Source organism: Oreochromis niloticus, linkage group LG3, assembly GCF_001858045.2.
Source record: "Oreochromis niloticus isolate F11D_XX linkage group LG3, O_niloticus_UMD_NMBU, whole genome shotgun sequence".
Lineage (NCBI taxonomy): Eukaryota > Metazoa > Chordata > Actinopteri > Cichliformes > Cichlidae > Oreochromis > Oreochromis niloticus.
This window is the reverse complement of record NC_031967.2, coordinates 71,387,157-71,407,271: the sequence shown is the minus strand read 5'-3', so window position 1 is coordinate 71,407,271 and position 20,115 is coordinate 71,387,157. Positions and strand designations below refer to the sequence as shown.

Genomic DNA, 20,115 nt, shown 5'->3' with positions numbered 1-20,115 from the left:
TCATGAAACGGGGTATTCGTAAGTCGGGGTTCCACTGTAGTAGGATTTAAGAGTGTAATAATGGACTAAAACAGAAGATGGCAGCAATGCATCTACAAGGATCCCAGCTGCCGTTAAACACCAAAGCAGAAGAAGAAGAAGCAGTCTCCGGTATCGTAGCTGTTTCCAAATTTATGGGCCACATCCTTCGGAGGCCACATTTGAAGGCCGATTGCGTTACAGTGACATGACGAAGGTTGTCCAAATTCAAAGACTCCTCCAAATGCAGCCGACAAATGCATCTTCATTTTCGCCAGATTTGAAGGATCGGCCAGGTGTATCCTTCGTGGCTCACCTATCCCAGAATTCATAGTGCGGCCCAGCCAATTCAAGTTTCCAACAATGGTGGCAGCTACTTAGTTTTAATATTACTCTTATTATTCTTTCTGAGTCACAAAATAAACTTTTAAGATATTTTCAGGCGAGAATGCAGCTGTGTAAACTTAAAATATCTGCTCGATTTATCAAGATATCACATATTTGTAAAAGTGCTCCCACGTTTTCAGAGACATCTGTTACCCACCATCTCGATAGCTAGCCAGCAGATCAAGGCTCACTAGAGCCGGAGAGAACACCGGACTCCCAGCACATTGTTTTCAAACCCCCCGTGGTCTTTCGCTACTCAGGTTAAACGTGATATATAAGTCACTTAGATAACTTAAAAATTTTATTGTTTGGCTTTTTTCAGTGTTTTATTTGTTCCTGAGTAAATCGGTTTTACTGAGATTAAAGTTATAGTTTTCACACATTCAGTTTTCAGCTGAATAAACATCAAACAGAAAACTGATCAAACAGAAGTGTGAGATGGCAGAGAATTTACTCCAGTGTCCTGTTATATTTTAGATAGCAAGGAGCACACGGCTGAGATTATTAAACTTCACCGAGACAGTCTACAAATTTAATTAAAAGTTTAATAAACTATCATCTTGTCTTTATTTTTAGTTAGCATATACCTTAAACACTTCAAGCTGTAAGATAATGATAGTTATATAAGAGCAGATGCATGCTGGTGCAATAAGCTGTAGTTTTACGTCCAGTGGATGCATGATCTGATTAGTCGACTAATCGCAAAATAATCGGTAACTAGTCGATTATCAAAATAATCATTTGTGGCAGCCCTAATCCAGAGCACCCCACCCAACCCCCACACCTTTCTCGCCTCCATTGCCACTATGTGCCCCCTTTACATTTCTGTCTGCCCCCTCATATATGCCTGTCTAGAACCGGCCCAGGCTCAGACCAGCCCCTTCTGGCACTAACAACAATGCTGTGCTCAAAGTCAATTCAGTCTCCTTTGTTCCCATTCTGATGCTCAGTTAGAACCTCAGGAAGCCATACTGACCATGACTACATGCCGCACTTTATAGGCAAATCCACTTTATCAGAGATCCAGTCACCGGCACACAGCTTTAAAAACTCCACTGAGTTTTAGCTGTCAGTGGAGGTTTAACACTGGACTTAATTCACTCAGGTTCTGTCTGTTGGGTCACGTTTACTTCACTGTTTTATTTACAACTGAGGAAATCGCTTTGGCTCAGATTAAAGTTACGTTTCATAACTGCATAGTTTTACTGAAGATTAATGTCTCACTGGCACATGTGTTAGACTGAACCATTTGCTTTTCTTTATTATCTGGTGTGTTTTGGATTTTTTAACAGTGAATTTTGAGATTAAACTGACTTTTAAAATGTTGTTTTTATACGGAGAGGAAAGAGAAGGCGTATTTCCACCGAGTGGAGCAGCGTTTACAACAGCATGTTCATCATGAAGACTGCAACCTGTACAGAAATATTACATCATCTGTTTTTTAAATAGTTATTCAACTGTATTCTAAGCACCAGCTGTCTGTTAGAATTTTCAGAGTTTACTAAACTAAAAATAAATGAGGTTAAAATATGATTTGTGTGAGTTTTTTTTTTTATGTTGGTTTTTCAGTCATGTTATGTTTAACTGTCAAAAGCTTGTTAGAAACTATGAAACACATCCTGCAGACTTCTGGATGTTAGAACAAAATTACTGCTCATGAATTAAACTAAAGGCAGGAGGGTGTCCTTTAAAACTAAACATGTTAATAGGACCTCCACATTTATATCATAGTTTATTGTATAGCACGTGTATTTCAGTAATAGCAGTGTATTATGTCAGTGTAGTGGTGTACAGTCACACAGCTCAGTGGGCGTTATCTGTGATACTCCTTAACTATAATTTATCCAAGTTAACTTCAGTTAACCATTCAGAGAGTTCTTTTGTCATGAAAAACATAAACACTCGATCACATCACCGGTAAGTTTCCACAGTACAAGCTGTTTAATTCACAGCTGCTTATGCAGTAAAAATGGTAACCACTGACTCTGAGCAGCTGGATCAACGCAGGTCAGACAACAACAGGACACAACCACTGTAAGTGCTGACCTCATATCAAATGTGTACGTAGACTGAGTCTATGTTTGATGTTTGTTTTATATCTAATCTTCGCTCTCAAACATTTAAACAGCAGCGAGTCTGCAGCTGAGGGAATACAAACTCAGACTGTCGGAACAGATTTGATTTTTTCTTGCATGTATTAATTTGGTGATTTATAAACGTATGAATGTTATTCTAATCTGCTGCTGAGTCTCTTATGCTGATGAAAATGCAGATAACACAGATCACGAACACCTGTTCAACCAATCACATTCATTCCACTTTGATCTGAAACAAACTGAAGCCTTCATCTCTTTCATAACAGTGTTGCGTTAGACTGCTATATTTCTTGTGTTCTTTATACTGTAGATTTCCACGTCTCCGGAATAGTTGGCAGTAATAAGGATGATTTTCTGTAAAATAATATTGATATGACCCATGAATTTGATTTGTAGATGACCGTTAGATTAGTTTGATGCTGCCGACACATTCATATGACCCAGTTGGGAAACTCTGGGTTAACTCAGAGAGCTGAAGATCGTGGGTAGCCAATCCTTTTCTGTAAAATACCTGGATGTTAGGCAAGATTTAGTCACCCCATAATACCAAAACAGCGCCCCAAAAAGTACAGTGTACTTACGATGTAAAATGGGAAAATATTGGTTGTTATTCCCGTGAAATTACCCAGTAATTAAATTTAGTCGCACAGTACTTAAAATTACTTACAATATAATATGTGTCTTCTTTCCTGTAAGATACTTATAATTTCAAATAAAGTACCTTGAAATAACATTTAATTACAGGGTAATTACGTCCTTAGCCGTCGGTGGTATTATAGAGTGCTACCACTGTCCTTACAGCTGTACAAAATATAGTGAGTGTGCATTACTTTATATCTTCCCTGTTGGAGTCAAATTGTTAAATGTTGCCATTATTGTACTTACATTTGTAAGTCTTGGTTCAAATTGTATGATCAAAGACATTCCTTTGTTTCTGACCCCCTCCCCAGCCTTTGAATGGTGGGGGAGGCTGTAGCGTTTTATTATAGGAACATCCTATGTGAAGGTTCTGTTTTCTTGTTTAGTAAACTTCCTGCCTTTATGAACCTTTTGTGAGCAGGAGGTCACACAAACGCACCCCCAAACACAAACACAAACACGCACACACACACACACACTCATGTGCACATGAATACACATACACACACACACGCACACTTACATACACATACACACTCAATGCCTTAGGGCAGGGGTGTCAAACTCCAGGCCTCGGGGGCCGGTGTCCTGCAGGTTTTAGATCTCACCCTGGGTCAACACACCTGAATCAAATGATTAGTTCATTAACAGGTCTCTGGAGAACTTCAAGACATGTTGAGGAGGTAATTTAGCCATTTGAATCAGCTGTGTTAGATCAAGGACACATCTAAAACCTGCAGGACACCGGCCCTCGAGGCCTGGAGTCCAACACCTGTGCCTGTGGATTTATGATGCACCTAAACTGTGTGTCACAGAAATAAAAGGCTGCAGGGGAAGCTGGTTCTTTGCAGTCGTTTGACACCGAGGGCAGAGGACTGCTGCCGTCCGGCTCCCCTTGCTATAGCATGTGAAAATCAATCGATCGCTGTTCGTCTTGCTTCGTTAACGGGAATAAGTCTCTAAACCAGCGGGGCTTGTGGAAGCGCAGACCCAACATTCGACACTAGGCATTGGTGGGAAGAGCTGCCTGCCAGTAGCTGGCAGACCACTGCCTGCTGGGAGTTGGTGCTTTCTCTTTCATTTCTGGATAAAAGAGAAAACACTGACAAAAAAGAAACAGGGCACCAACTGCCAACCTTAGCTACGTTAAGCCTCATTATTTGTGTGCTGTATAGATTCATGGTTACATATACCAACAGATTATAACAGCATATTTGGAATCAAATCGACATTCTACCTGCTTTTTTAGAACTGCAAGGTATAAGAAGATCATTTGTAACCTGCTGTTTCTGTGCTGTGTTGAGCTCTGAAACCTGACTGAAACTAAATAAAAAATAAAACATTCCTCTGCAGATGATCTGTTGGTGTTTGACAACTACTCTTGCTTTTAAGCAAAGCAAAATGTTGGGAAATCTAAGGTAAGATTAAATCAGCCATTACAATATGTTAATTCTGTGCTAATATGCTAAAAATCTGACAATATTATCTTATTATTATTATGACGTTACTAACATTTAAAGCCTGTGTGAAAATTCAAATGCACAAATATTACCTCCTTGTTACTAACAGATTATCATATTGTTAAAAAGGTAATACGTTACTATTACTAAATGATGATTCTTCATTGGCCACATTATTACCCCCAGTTGTGTCCCCTTATTATTCAGTTAAATAAATTTCAGTGTAATATTACTCCGCTGTAGCCATTGTTGCTACCTTTATATTACTTGGATATTTTCTGTTAATTACTTCCGTAGCTTGTCAAAATTATCACAATTGTTGTTTGTTGGTAAAGGATGTGAACTTTTATAAGCTGTGTGCGCACTCAGTCAGTGTTCTTATCGTTTATATGTTTTATTTAGTCCTAAAAACATTTGACAAAAAAGTTAAAAGTATTTATTGATAAAATGTTTAAAAAGACATATTGGGTTTTCATGTAATAGACCACAAACAGTTAATGTCTTTTTAACCAAAAAGAAAGAGGACAGAATAAAAAATATACAATAAAATTTAAAAAAAAAAATGGGAAGGACTAGTTGTATCAGACCTGAACCTAGATTAAGAGCTTCTATTTACAAAAATATTCATCTGCTGTTTTTTTAGGGTGATCAAGGTAACCTCTTCTTCAGAGCTACTGTCAGGATGCAGCAGTGATGACTCTGTTTCCGGTAAGCTTGCTGGACATTCCTGCTTTTTATGTCATATCACAAGCCTTTCAAATCACATGATATCATTAATCATGTGATATATCTAAGATAGTAATCCATATAGAGAGTTAAGAAATCAACTGTATTTTCTAAAATAACCAAAAGAATGTCAAGTGTGATATAGTGAAATAATGTGTATTCTTGATATTTAATCATTTGAATGAAAAATGTAGAGTTTGTACTCTACACAGGTGTCTCGGTCTGCTGTGAAGATGCATAATTCAGTACTTCTCTAACTGCTTTCCCAGCTGATGTTAGTTTTCCATAACAGTATCGCAGCATTGTCTGTACTCCTTCATCAATTCCGCTTCTCATCGCCAGCAATTTCTGGACCTTTCCCGTGTCTCCTTTCTCCTCCATCTTCTCTATCAGGAGATCCAAATGAATGTGAGTGGAAACTGAATTAACATTCAGGGCAATCTGTTGCAGCTTGACAACATGTTGGTAGGCCTCATCCAGCAAATGATTCTTCTCCACTTCATGCTCTTCTTTCTGTTTTTTAAGAACCATCAAAAGGGTCATGTTCTCCTGTTGCTTTACTTCATATGTTTTCTTCAACATTTCCATTGTTTTTTTCACTTTCCTTGTTTTAGTCACATAGATACACTTTTCTTTCACATGATGTGATGCATGACACCTGTTGGTACAAACAATGCAGCATCCGTCTTTCATCACCTCACATTGTTCAGGTTTCCAGGCCATTGTGCATCCAGGATAGTGACAGTTCTCCTCACAGACTGTACAGCAGACAGCTCCTTCAAAAAACATATACCACCATATCCCACCTGCGACAGGTTCTTTTTCCTTGTAAATCTCATCAACTTCTACAGTGAAGTTTTCATCTTTTTTCAAGTCTTCCTCATATTTCTTCAAAACTTCCTCAGCCTGTTGGATCTTTCTGTGCTTTAAATCAATCAGCTCAATCCGCTGTTGCAGGTTGTTAAAGCAGGCTATCAGTGTGATACGTGTATTTAAAACATCCACAGTTGTGCCCAGCTGTTGAGGTTCAATTCCTGTTATGAAGTCCATCCACTGATACATTCCTTTTTCTGTGACATCATACGAATGCTTCAGTTCGTCTAGCTCATCCTCTGTTCGGTCTTCGTCCTGGCAGTTATCAAACAAGAAATGAACTGGCTCATTCTTTTTATTTGTGGCACATTTAAGTTTTGCCACGTTAAGAGCTTTTAGAGCATTTTTAGGTCTTCTTCCATCTGAGTGTGTGATCAGAGCTACAATGTTTTTCTCTAAGTCTTTTCCAAACAGAGACATCACTGAATCAAAGATGTACCTCTGCCTGTCACTCAGTCGATTCTCACTTGCCTTCATCACCAGACCCACTGCATGAACTTCATGAACTCCATCCTCTGATCGAAACAGGTCAAATAATCTTTGGCTGACAATGACATCACGTTCAATCCCTTTGGTGTCTCCATATCCAGGAGTATCGATGATGGTCAGAGAGTAGGGCAGAGTTTCATCTTCAAAACCAAAGATCTCATACACGATCACATCTGTTGTCTGACTTTGACAGTCACCCCCTGTCTCCTTTTCTACGATCTGAAACCAGACTTCATCCTCAAACTTCACTCCCATGCTGTAGTTGAACAGAGCGTTGATCAGAGTAGATTTTCCAGCTCCTGTTTCACCCACAAGTAAGATGGTTTTATTGGTCTTGTTTGGATTTTTCTCACCAACAGTCATTTTTGTCAGAGTTCCAAACTTCTCTTTCTTTGGTCTCAGCTGGTAGATGGCAGGAGGTCCTGCATACATTCGAATACTTCTGGAGACAATGTCATCATATTTAGATGAGATGTTGGTGTTCCTGTGGAAAAAATAATTTGTTAACATCAAATTTAAAACATATGAGCTGATGAATGATGTTTTGCTTTAATTTTATTATGTGTTTTCTATGACCCATAAGTACTCCATTTAACTCACATCATTTTAAAAAGCCAGTGTGTGTATATATATTTATATATTTTTTTCTCAAGCCTTTCCTGTGTGAGAAGGTTTTGCCATTAAAAAAGGGCTGCCATCACTTGGGCAGCTAAGGCAGTCAGCTAACCGCGAGACACACGCCCAGGATTGATCAACCCGTGGTGGGCCTGCCTCAACAGGGGGCATCAAAAGGGTAAAACATAACATTAGAAATTTTGCTGGTTGACTGATACAGCTGTCTCAGGGCCTCCTGGGGACTGTGCAGTTAACCTCACGGTAGCAAAACCAAAAGGGGCATTGAAAGAAAAGAAAAGAAAAGAAAAAATGTTCTGCTCTTCTCCCCTCTGCTCTTCTTCCCTTTTCTGGGAGGCAGTGAAGAGGTAGAGCGTACAGCCCAATCAGGCAGGGAGGTGTGGGAAGCCAGATCGGGCGCCCCCCTTCCGGCTCTCCTCTCTGCTCTCTCCTATCTTGTCCCTTTTGTCTTACTTCTCTCTATCACCTTTTCTATCCCTTTGACAAGGTGAGGCTCCATAAATGTTAAAGAAGTAAGTATTATTTCTCAGTTGCAGTGAATAGATAGTAGAAAATAAACTGTAGAAAACTAAACAGAAGAAAGAAGAAGTAACAATTTAACATAAACCAGTGACACACTCCGGGGCCTGAGCAACCCTGGCAGGGCCTCCTTGGATGAGGGTGTCTAGTGATAAAGGCCGAAACACCCGATGAATCCAAGGTCCACTACTGATGATGTGTCACAAATTTTTAATATGATAATCTAGATCAGATCTCTAATCCCTAAACCTAAACAAGGAAGGAAAAATGGCAGATCAGCTTGGGTAAAAGACCGAAAGTTGAGGCACACAACGACGTGTGCCGCTGGTAAAGTTTCTGGGCTGCCTTTCCTCATAACAGCCACCCCTCAAGATTTTCTCCACTTAAAGCAATGCATTATCAGGGATTGTAACATCTAGTCCTTTTACTGAATTAGAATGTGTTTTCTATGACCCATAAGTACTCCATTTAACTCACATCATTTTAAAAAGCCAGTGTGTGTATATATATTTATATATTTTTTTCTCATGCCTTTCCTGTGTGAGAGGTTTTGCCATTAGAATTGAGACAAACACATTTTGCTTTTCCAAGATGAGCTCTATAATTTCTCTATAGGCTCCTGTTGTTGTTGTTTATGTGTTTCTTTTATGTGTATATTTATTTATTTACATTTGTGTCACTTCTGTTATTACAATAGATATGCAATATGGTGATGTCCAAGAATGGCAGAAAAAAAGAAAGAGAAAGAAAAGTGAATAACCTGAGTTAAGCAATGGACTAGGGTGGACAGCCTATTCAGCTGATGAGGCTTAAAAGACATAAAGTGGTACCTTGACCTATGAGTGTCCCAACCGACCGTGTTTTTCGAGATACGAGCCATCTCACTGATGATTTTTTTTCTTTTTTTTCTTTTAACAGTTTGATAATAAATTGTGAAAACTTATAATTTGAGCATATTTGTCTTCGCTCATGAAAAAACACCAACAATTTGGCGCACCAACGTGGAGCTTGATTAATTTGAGGAGAAGATCACCACTGGTGAACAGAACCAGAGCAACTGCATTTTGAGCCTCGATAGATATTCTATCAGGGTTGTGATGTTCTCCTCTGTCTTATAGTGGACACAGATTATTTTTTGGAGTGGCACAAATAATTTGTGTGGCATCTTATTTGATGCAGAACACCTGATTGTTCTGTAAATAGTTTGAAATAGTTATTTTTTAAAAAAAACGTCTTTGCTGCATTTTTAGGTAAATAGCTGCATATAACTTTGTTTGCAAAACTTGTGCATAAGTTTTGGTGGGTGATGGACTCCGCCAGGGCTGCCCTTTGTCACCACGGAAGACGTGCCAGACGTGCCACTGTCATTACCACCACGACAGGCACCAACTACCTTCCGGCCGCAGCTCAGTGCAGTGGCTTCGGCAACGGAGATGCTGAACATGGTCCATTCAGACTCAATGTCCCCAGTCTTCCTCGGAATGCTGTTGAAGCTCTGCTGGAGGTGTGAGTTGAAGATCTTGCGGACTGGGGCCTCTGCTAGGCATTCCCACCACACCCTCACTGTGCGTTTGGGCGCGCCAGGTCTGCCCAGCATCCTGCCTTGGTACCTGATCCAACTCACCACCAGGTGATGATCAGTTGACAGCTCAGCCCCTCTTTTTTCCCGAGTCTCCAAAACATATGGCCTCAGGTCTGGTGATATGATTACAAAATCGATCATCAACCTGTGGCCTAGAGTGTCTTGGTGCCACGTGCACTTGTGGACACTCTTATGTTCGAACATGGTGTTCGTTATGGCCAACTGTGGTTTGCACAGAAGTCCAATAACAAAACACCGCTTGGGTTCAGATCTGGGAGGCCGTTCCTCCCAATCATGCCCCTCCAGGTCTCGCTGTCATTGCCCACGTGAGCACTGAAGTCTCCCAGTAGGACAACTGTCCCCAGTAGGAACACCCTCCAGTGCCCCACCCAGGGACTCCAAGAAGGCTGGGTACTCTGACCCGCCACTCGGCGCATAAGCGCAGACGATGGTCAGGAAGGCGGAGGAAGCGAAGGGAACAAACCCTCTCGTCCACTGGGAGAAACCCCAACATACTGGCAGCAAGCTGAGGGAATACCAAGATACCCACCCCAGTCCGCTGCCTCTCACCAGGGGCAACTCCAGACTGAGACAGAGTCCAGCCCCTTTCCAGAAAGCTGGTTTCAGAGCCCAAGCCATGCATTGAGGTGAGCCCAACTATATCTAGCCGGTACCTCTCAACCTCATGCACTAACTCAGGCTCCTTCCCCACCAGAGAGGTGACATTCCATCTCCCAATTGCCAGTCTTGGTAGCCGGGGATCGGTCCACCAGGAACTCCACTCCTGGCCGCCGCCCGGCTCACAATGCACCCGACCGCTACAGTGCCTCCTGCGGGTGGTGAGCCTGCAGGAAGAATTGCCCATATCCCTTTTTCGGGCTGTTCCCGGCTGGGCCCCATGGACTAAGGCCCGGCCACCAGACGCACGCCCTCGGGCACCCTCCCCAGGCCTAGCTCCAGGGCGGAGCTAGGCCCGGGTTACTTACTCTAAATGACTCATTGTGTCTTTTAGACTCACAGTGATATACAAAGCAATTAAATAATTTTCAGGGTGAACTGTTCCCTAGATGGTCTAGTCATATGGGTCTTCTGAATCAAGCTTTGTCTGGTCCCTCACCCAGAACCAATTTGTCATGGGAGACCCTACCAGGGGCCAAAAGCCCCCAGACAACATAGCCCCTGGGATCCCTGGGACACACAAACCCCTCCACCATGATAAGGTAGCGATTCGCGGAGGGGAATCATTTTTTTTAAAAATGCAATAGTTACTTTTCCTAGTAATTATTTACTTTTAGAATATTGTAATTGTTCAGTTACTTTTTGGAAGATGTAACTGGTAACTATAACTAATTACTTTTTCAAGTGACTTGCCCAACACAGGTCTTGAGTTTTCAAGACCTGTTTAGGTCCCAGGGAGACAGATCCTAAGTCTGTCTCCCCACTATCTTGTTTATAGTGTTGTGTCCTCTGTGGTTAAGTCTCCCTTGCTCTTTTTATTTTCTAGTTTTCCTAGTTTAGGTCTAGCTTAGTGTTGAGTTCTTTTGCCTCCCCCTTTGTTTTGTATTCTTTATCAGCCACAATAAGCCTAATACCTTAATTTAGTTCCTGGCTCACTAGTAATAAAAACTGGGAAAAATACAGGTGAAATAAAATGCTTAATTTTAATGATACAAAATTAAAAACCAAAAAACTAATAACAATGCATAATGTTATCTAAGACAAGTCAATATTCAAAGAAGACTCAGTATATAACATAAAAAGTAAGACTGAATGCTGTTTCTGTTAAACATCAGCCTGTTTATTAGATCTGATCTTGTTGTTGCTTTTACTTTAATCATTTGTGGCTCTGGTTTACACTGTATAGTAACATTACTGTCTAATTGGAGTAATGCCTAGGTGTTCCCAGGCCAGTGTGTCCTGTAACCTTGTAACCTTGTAAATCAAAATATCTGAAAATTTTATGTTTGTGCATCTATAGATGAGAATTTGTGTGTGTAAAAAGGATTTGTGTTTGTAAAAAAATATTTACATAAGTTGGTCTGGCGGGAAGGATGAAGAGTCAGTCATGAGATAGTAATGAAGTCAGACATGGCAGCAGACATGAGAACAGACATGCAAACAACAGTAATGTACAGAAGGAATGCACAATGATGACTGTGCAGATATGGAGAAACATGGAAGAGTTCAAAGGCAATCTTGCCAGAGGAATTAGGTGAAGAGGAGGGGAATCCTGTATTGGAGTGGCTGGGAAGCAATAGGACAGCATTACAGACTCCATTAGAGACAAAAGCTAAATGGCTGCTGACAATAGGAGAACAGCAGCACCCACAGTTTTGAGCTCTGCCCACCCATGCTGAATACTGGTTCAGCAGTGCCCAGGAAGGAGAAAGCTGTTAGTTGTACTCCTAGCCTCCCAGTATTCCTTTTGAGATACAGTGGCTTGCAAAAGTATTCGGCCCCCTTGAACTTTCCCACATTTTGTCACATTACAGCCACAAACATGAATCAATTTTATTGGAATTCCACGTGAAACACCAATACAAAGTGGTGTACACGTGAGAAGTGGAACAAAAATCATACATGATTCCAAACATTTTTTACGAATAAATAACTGTAAAGTGGGGTGTGCGTAATTATTCAGCCCCCTTTGGTCTGAGTGCAGTCAGTTGCCCATAGGCATTGCCTGATGAGTGCTAATGACTAAATAGAGTGCACCTGTGTGTAATCTAATGTCAGTACAAATACAGCTGCCCTGTGACGGCCTCAGAGGTTGTCTAAGAGAATATTGGGAGCAACAACACCATGAAGTCCAAAGAACACAGCAGACAGGTCAGGGATAAAGTTATTGAGAAATTTAAAGCAGGCTTAGGCTACAAAAAGATTTTCCAAGCCTTGAACATCTCACGGAGCACTGTTCAAGCGATCATTCAGAAATGGAAGGAGTATGGCACAACTGTAAACCTACCAAGACAAGGCCGTCCACCGAAACTCACAGGCCGAACAAGGAGAGCGCTGATCAGAAATGCAGCCAAGAGGCCCATGGTGACTCTGGACGAGCTGCAGAGATCTACAGCTCAGGTGGGGGAATCTGTCCATAGGACAACTATTAGTCGTGCACTGCACAAAGTTGGCCTTTATGGAAGAGTGGCAAGAAGTAAGCCATTGTTAACAGAAAACCATAAGAAGTCCCGTTTGCAGTTTGCCACAAGCCATGTGGGGGACACAGCAAACATGTGGAAGAAGGTGCTCTGGTCAGATGAGGCCAAAATGGAACTTTTTGGCCAAAATGCAAAACGCTATGTGTGGCGGAAAACTAACACTGCACATCACTCTGAACACACCATCCCCACTATCAAATATGGTGGTGGCAGCATCATGCTCTGGGGGTGCTTCTCTTCAGCAGGGACAGGGAAGCTGGTCAGAGTTGATGGGAAGATGGATGGAGCCAAATACAGGGCAATCTTGGAAGAAAACCTCTTGGAGTCTGCAAAAGACTTGAGACTGGGGCGGAGGTTCACCTTCCAGCAGGACAACGACCCTAAACATAAAGCCAGGGCAACAATGGAACGGTTTAAAACAAAACATATCCATGTGTTAGAATGGCCCAGTCAAAGTCCAGATCTAAATCCAATCGAGAATCTGTGGCAAGATCTGAAAACTGCTGTTCACAAACACTGTTCATCTAATCTGACTGAGGTGGAGGTGTTTTGCAAAGAAGAATGGGCAAGGATTTCAGTCTCTAGATGTGCAAAGCTGGTAGAGACATACCCTAAAAGACTGGCAGCTGTAATTGCAGCAAAAGGTGGTTCTACAAAGTATTGACTCAGGGGGCTGAATAATTACACACACCCCACTTTTCAGTTATTTATTTGTAAAAAATGTTTGGAATCATGTATGATTTTCGTTCCACTTCTCACGTGTACACCACTTTGTATTGGTCTTTCACATGGAATTCCAATAAAATTGATTCATGTTTGTGGCTGTAATGTGACAAAATGTGGGAAAGTTCAAGGGGGCCGAATACTTTTGCAAGCCACTGTATACTGCTGCCATCAAATTCAAAATGAGCAAATATTTTCATGAAATGTTAAAATGTCTCAGTGTGTGTTCTGATGTGAATGAATGGATTTATCATATTTGCAAACCATCACAGTCTGTTTTTATAAGGAAATGTCTTAACATTGTCTGAAATGTTAAGACATTTCAGACAATGTCTTAACATTTCTGTTATTGATAAGGTATTGTCTAGTGTTACTTACTGTGTTGCCATTATTATCCAGACTGTTCAACTGAGCAGAGTTCACAAATATGTTGATTTCTGGCCTGTGGATGAAGGAGAAATTACACACTTACATGTATTCCTGAAACTTTAAAATATATCTGGAATCCACACATCTTGTATCTCAGCACATGAAAACGTGCTCTTTTTGTAACTTTTTGTAACTGCCTTCAAAATATATATTGCAAATCTAATTGTTCCACACACTGGAAATAATTCACTGGTACAAATATAATGAAAATATAATCTAGAAGATATCATTAAAACTTCACCAGCTGATTATGGAAAAAAAGACTTTTTTTGGTAATGAGTCACCCCTCATCCCTTTCTATTTTTCTTCCAAGGAGCCAGACTTTCTTGTAGTTTTTCAATGTTTGTCTTTGGACATTAGCTTCTTGTATTATACATTTTTGGTCCAATACTTGTACTTCAGTACGTTCAACTACGAAGTTTTGTTTGGTTTTTTTTTTGCTTGTTAAGCCATTTAACTTCAGGAAACTGAATTGAATTTCATGTTCTTTTCATACTTTTCATTCTTAAACCATTAAAATATAAAAACTTCATTCATCCATTTCAACCTAATCAATTAAATAGATACAATTTAAAAGAAAATTAAATACAGAAAAATAATATTCTTCGAGATGGGAGGTTATGTCTGAGATTGGTTGTTACTTATTCAGACTTCTGTTTGAATTATGAGCATGACCTACATTTTTTTCCGTTTTAACCTTGCATGGATACAAATTCAAATGTATTGGACCAGTGTTAACTTGATGTGTGTGCATGGGTGTGTAACTCCTACCCACTGTTTGGGCTGAGTTTTGTGGATTTGGAATGATGTCTGGAAATGTGCAACAGGACTGACCAAAAACACGCAACCTCACGGTGCTTTCCAGAAAATGAGGCATTAGAAGTCTACCAAAAACGGCAGTCTGGACTACTTTGTGAATTCCAGAGAGTTAGGGTTTTCTGACTTGATATTCAGCTTTTGTTGCATCTGTTGAAACCTTCAGTTTTTACGTCCAGATGAACAGAATCAACTTTTGGAGAAACCTTCAGTTTGTTTGCTGAAAACAGGGTTTTTTTGACTGAGAGGCCCTAACTAAACTAAATGGTTATATTCTGACTTGTTAAATCATTCCATTAAGTAGAAATTACTTCTGCATGTTTTTAAATTACACTCTCTTATAAATTCCATGTGATGTCACAAAGTTTGCAGATGTCTTAACGTTAGCATACTCTGGACTGCATTGCTTTTAAACGCTGGTTTCCAAAAATAGTAATCTTAAAATCTTCATCACAAATCTTTTGTGATGTATTTTATGACAAAACACATCAATGGCATTCACTAAGAAAGTTTTACAGACATTTGAAGATTGGAGGTTGCTGCTTGTCTGTAGAAGGCTCTTATTTCATTATCATTAAGAAGTGATCATAATTTCAATGTGATGCAAATTTAGTGCAACAGCTGAATAACAAGCACTAAATTGAGAAAAAACAAAAACCCTTATTTTAACTTTGACTTAAAGTTCTTGAAAGTACAAAGAAGAGGCTTGAAGAAGAGATATCATCTTTTCAGCATGTCCTGGGTCTGGCCTGGGGCCTCCTCCAGGTGGGACATGCCCAGAACATCTTATCCAGGTGGCGCCCAGGAGGCTCTGAGCCCCTCCTGGATGGCCAAACTCCTCACTCTGTCTCTAAGGGAGAGGCCAGCCAACATTTGGAGAATGTTATATTTCTACTGCTTGTATTCATGATATTGTTCTTTTAGTCACTACTAGTGATGGGATTTCTGGCTCTTTTTAGAGAACCGGCTCTTTCGGCTCGACTCACTAAAAAGAGTCGGCTCTTTCAGCTCCCAACCGGCTCTTCAGGTTGTTTTGTTGCTTTAATGAATTTATTATTAACAACAATATAAAATTATGCACAAAAGGAATTACTAATGTAAAAAAAACCTGTGGTTTTATTTATATATGTTTATATATAAATATATACGGTGGCCCCTAGAGACAAAACACGTACCAACTCCAAAAAGCACGTACAAACTCCAAAGCATGTACAAACTCCAAAACACATTTCTAGCGTTAACTGAACTTCCAAAACAGAGCTACCTAGATCACTTAAATTACACAATTGAAAGCATATGTGTATTGTTTGTGTATTTATACACAAGCACTCATATATATTCAAATAATTCAAAAAATGTTCATTTACCTTTTGCAACCACACACCAAATCCGGTCGTTGGTACTTCCTGGCTTGTGTGGCCACTGGGAGTTTGTACGTGCTTCGGGGTTTGTACGTGCTTTGTCTCTAGCAGCCACTGTAAATATACTTTTATTTATTCACTCCACATAAAATGTAATAAATAAATCATATAATACAAAAACCAACTATTTACATTTCAACTTTTAACTATTTAAATTTTCAGCTTTTTCCTTTTAAACAAATTTAAAGTGAAACAACACAAAACCCTGCAAACCACAACACAATTAAATATAAATTAAAATATGAAAACAAAAAGAAGATGCACATTCTCTGTCATATGGGCCTGCATGAATAAACTTTCTGAATCCTTTATCATCTGCAACTGAAAATAGTTGTGGATGATTACTATACCTTTCTAATGTGACGTTATTGTCCCTGGCTCTCTTTCTCTCTCTTTCCCTCCCGCTCTGTTCCTGTACTCTTGAGAGTGTAACTACCGCCCCTCCCCCCTCTTCTCAGCGCAAAGCACAAGGCTCGCATGCGGAGTGAAGCGGAAAAAAAGTGCAAGAGACGGGGTGAAAGAAAGAAAAAAAACCCCACGGCTCCCAATAAGGAGCCAGCTCGCGTCGTTCACTTCAAAGATCCGGCTCTAAGAGCCATTTCGTTTGCGACCAACACATCACCAGTCACTACCCAAACCTTGTGACCATAGGGTAAGGGTTGGGGCATCGATCAACCAGTAAATCGAAAGATTTACTTTTACATTCAACTCTGTCTTCATCACAACGGCTCTGTACAGTGTCTGCATCACTGCGAGTTGTCAATCTCCTGCTCCCCTCACTTGTAAACAACACTGTATCTGACGTTCATCTGACTCTCCTTTGCAGCACACTGGCATAGACTTTCATGGGAAGGCTGAGGAGTGTGACCCCCCTATAGCTGGAACACACCCCCCAGCCCCCTTTTTAAAGATGGTATTACAAAATACCATCAAGCCTATATTCTTACATTGACCTAAGGACTCACTTGGCTCAGTTAAGGTCAGAGATCATGATTCAACAATTAGAAAAGGACTGGGCAAAAATTGCATCTATGGGTGACTTTCAAGGAGAAAAACACTGCTCACCAAAAAAGAACACAAAGGCTCATCTTACATAAAAACAAAGACAAAAAAAACCCAACCAAAACAGCCAAAGACATCTGGGAAATATTCTGTGGACTGACGAGACAATAGCGGAACTTTCTGGAAGGTTTGAGTCCCGTTACATCTGGCATCAAACTCACTTCATAAAAAGAACACTATAACAACAGTAAAACATGTCAGTGTTAGTCTGATGGTCTGCGGCTGCTTTGCTCCTTCAATAATGTATTCTTTCTTTAAAAAAAAAAGATGGTATTTTATTAATGAGATTAGGTTAGATTAAATGTATATTGCAGCAGAAAGCATAAAATTCTTTCTGAGTTTCACTTTCACTTTCTTAGCAATTTAAAACTGAATTTATCTCTTTGTCAGGCCTCCTTTCTCTTTCATTGCTGTCTGTCCTTCAAGCCTCTGTCTCCTACCTGCTGCAAAAAGTTTGATATCATGAGCTGATTCTCACCTTTTTTTCTGCAAAAGTTGTGACTGAGCAGCTCTGAGGAGTCAGTCTTCAAAATGTCGGCGCAACTGAGACTTCCTCATTAAAACTCTCTATGACGTTGCCTAACTAAATAGTTTTTTTTTTCTGTTTTCTTAAACTTTATCGACAAAGCACAGTGACGCAGAATAAATGTCTTGCTGTACCACATGAATAACCGAATAGGAACCATTCAAACACAATATAAATAAACAGCACTGAAGCACAAAAAGGACTTGAGGCAATCCATTCGACACACAAAGAAGAAAGAAAAGAAGAATTGCAGGGGGGTTTTCAGCTTCCCAGAAACATCAACCAGTAGAGCAGCCATATCTTTAAAATTCTTCATTCTGAACCTGCCCACTTTTAGCAGTTTGGTGATTAGATTGAAAACAGGACTTTGGTCTTCTTTAGTGATAAGAATCCAGTTCCTTGAAATTGTTAAGTCTGCCTGTGTATCGATCCTTATTTGTTCTGGCACTCTTGCTATGGTCACCTGATTTCTCCTTTCGACGTGGAGGAGTAGCGGCTCTACCTTGAGCCCCTCCTGGATGGCCAAACTCCTCACTCTTTCTCTAAGGGAGAGGCCAGCCACCGTTTGGAGAATGTGATATTTCTACTGCTTGTATTCATGATATTGTTCTTTTAGTCACTACCCAAATCTTGTGACCATAGGGTAAGGGTTGGGGCATCGATCAACCAGTAAATCGAAAGCTTTACTTTTACACTCAACTTTGTCTTTATCACAATGGCTCTGTACAGTGTCTGCATCACTGCGAGTTGTCAATCTCCTGCTCCCCTCACTTGTGAACAACACTGTATCTGACGTTCATCTGACTCTCCTTTGCAGCACACTGGCATAGACTTTCATGGGAAGGCTGAGGAGTGTGACCCCCCTATAGTTGGAACACACCCCCCAGCCCCCTTTTTAAAGATGGTGTTACAAAATACCATCAAGCCTATATTCTTACATTGACCTAAGGACTCACTTGGCTCAGTTAAGGTCAGAGGTTATGATTCAACAATTAGAAAAGGACTGGGCAAAAATTGCATCTATGGGTGACTTTCAAGGAGAAAAACACTGCTCACCAAAAAAGAACACAAAGGCTCATCTTACATAAAAACAAAAACAAAAAAACAACCAAAACAGCCAAAGACATCTGGGAAATATTGTGTGGACTGACGAGACAATAGCGGAACTTTCTGGAAGGTTTGAGTCCCGTTACATCTGGCATCAAACTCACTTCATAAAAAGAACACTATAACAACAGTAAAACATGTCAGTGTTAGTCTGATGGTCTGCGGCTGCTTTGCTCCTTCAATAATGTATTCTTTCTTTAAAAAAAAAAAAGATGGTATTTTATTAATGAGATTAGGTTGGATTAAATGTATATTGCAGCAGAAAGGATAAAATTCTTTCTGAGTTTCACTTTCACTTCCTTAGCAATTTAAAACTGAATTTATCTCTTTGTCAGTCCTTTCTCTTTCAGTGCTGTCTGTCCTTCAAGCCTCTGTCTCCTACCTGCTGCAAAAAGTTTGATATCATGAGCTGATTCTCACCTTTTTTTTCTGCAGAAGTTGTGAGGCTGAGCAGCTCTGAGGATTCAGAGACTTCCACATTAAAACTCTCTATGACGTTGCCTAACTAAATAGTTTTTTTTCTGTTTTCTTAAACTTTATCGACAAAGCACAGTGACGCAGAATAAATGTCTTGCTGTACCACATGAATAACCGAATAGGAACCATTCAAACACAATATAAATAAACAGCACTGCAGCTCAAAAAGGACTTGAGGCAATCCATTCGACACACAAAGAAGAAAGAAAAGAAGAATTGCAGGGGGGTTTTCAGCTTCCCAGAAACATCAACCAGTAGAGCAGCCATATCTTTAAAATTCTTCATTCTGAACCTGCCCACTTTTAGCAGTTTGGTGATTAGATTGAAAACAGGACTTTGGTCTTCTTTAGGGATGGGAATCCAGTTCCTTGAAATTGGTAGTCTGCCTGTGTATCGATCTTTATTCGCTCTGGCACTCTTGCTATGGTCAGCTGATTTCAATTGTCAGAGGAGGAAAATAGTGATGGAGTCTCCAGCATGGATATGGACATTACCTTTGCACTCTCGTCCTTTAGTTCAACAAAAATAAAAGTAAAGTTGAGACTGCTCCAGGATAGAAGTCTTTTTGTGCTAGTTTCATCTTTGCTTTGTGTTCATACCTAAATACTAAGAGAAAGATCACGTGTGTCCTCATTAGGATAGGGATTTGTGTTGGTGTGTGGGGCTGCGGCCTCAGGTAGGTCTGGGAGATATGAGGAAAATCTAATATTAAGATATTTTTTGGTTATATTACAATATGTTTAAATAACCTCCAAAAACAAATGTTATTTCCAACTACATAGTGCCTAAAATTGCACTGGTATACTCATTCAAATTGACCATTCAATACTTTTTTTCTACTTTGAATACAAAAAATCGAAATGAATTGAAATGTTTTATTTTAACCATGTTTAACCATCAGTTACAAACAGACGTTTTTCATGAATGACAATACTGTCACAGTAAGTCTCCTCCTGTGGTCAACACTAAACCTG

General features: G+C 40.1%; 1 protein-coding gene across 3 annotated transcripts; it reads right to left on the bottom strand.

Moving 5' to 3' along the window:
• Nucleotides 1-5,055: 5,055 nt before the first annotated feature.
• Nucleotides 5,056-19,148, bottom strand: LOC100689988 (uncharacterized). 3 transcript variants are annotated; one of them, XM_019357143.2, is made up of 3 exons: nt 19,085-19,148; nt 13,682-13,745; nt 5,056-7,172 (listed from the first exon to the last, which is right to left on the bottom strand). In XM_019357143.2, exons 2-3 carry the CDS (start codon nt 13,690-13,692, stop codon nt 5,531-5,533), a joined length of 1,653 nt encoding a protein of 550 aa, XP_019212688.1. In that variant the 5' UTR covers nt 13,693-13,745; nt 19,085-19,148; the 3' UTR covers nt 5,056-5,530. The 3 variants fall into 3 exon arrangements, with proteins under 3 accessions (XP_019212688.1, XP_019212687.1, XP_005465703.1); XM_019357142.2 differs by lacking the exon at nt 19,085-19,148 and adding an exon at nt 17,510-17,581; XM_005465646.2 differs by lacking the exon at nt 19,085-19,148 and adding an exon at nt 15,916-15,955.
• Nucleotides 19,149-20,115: the final 967 nt, after the last annotated feature.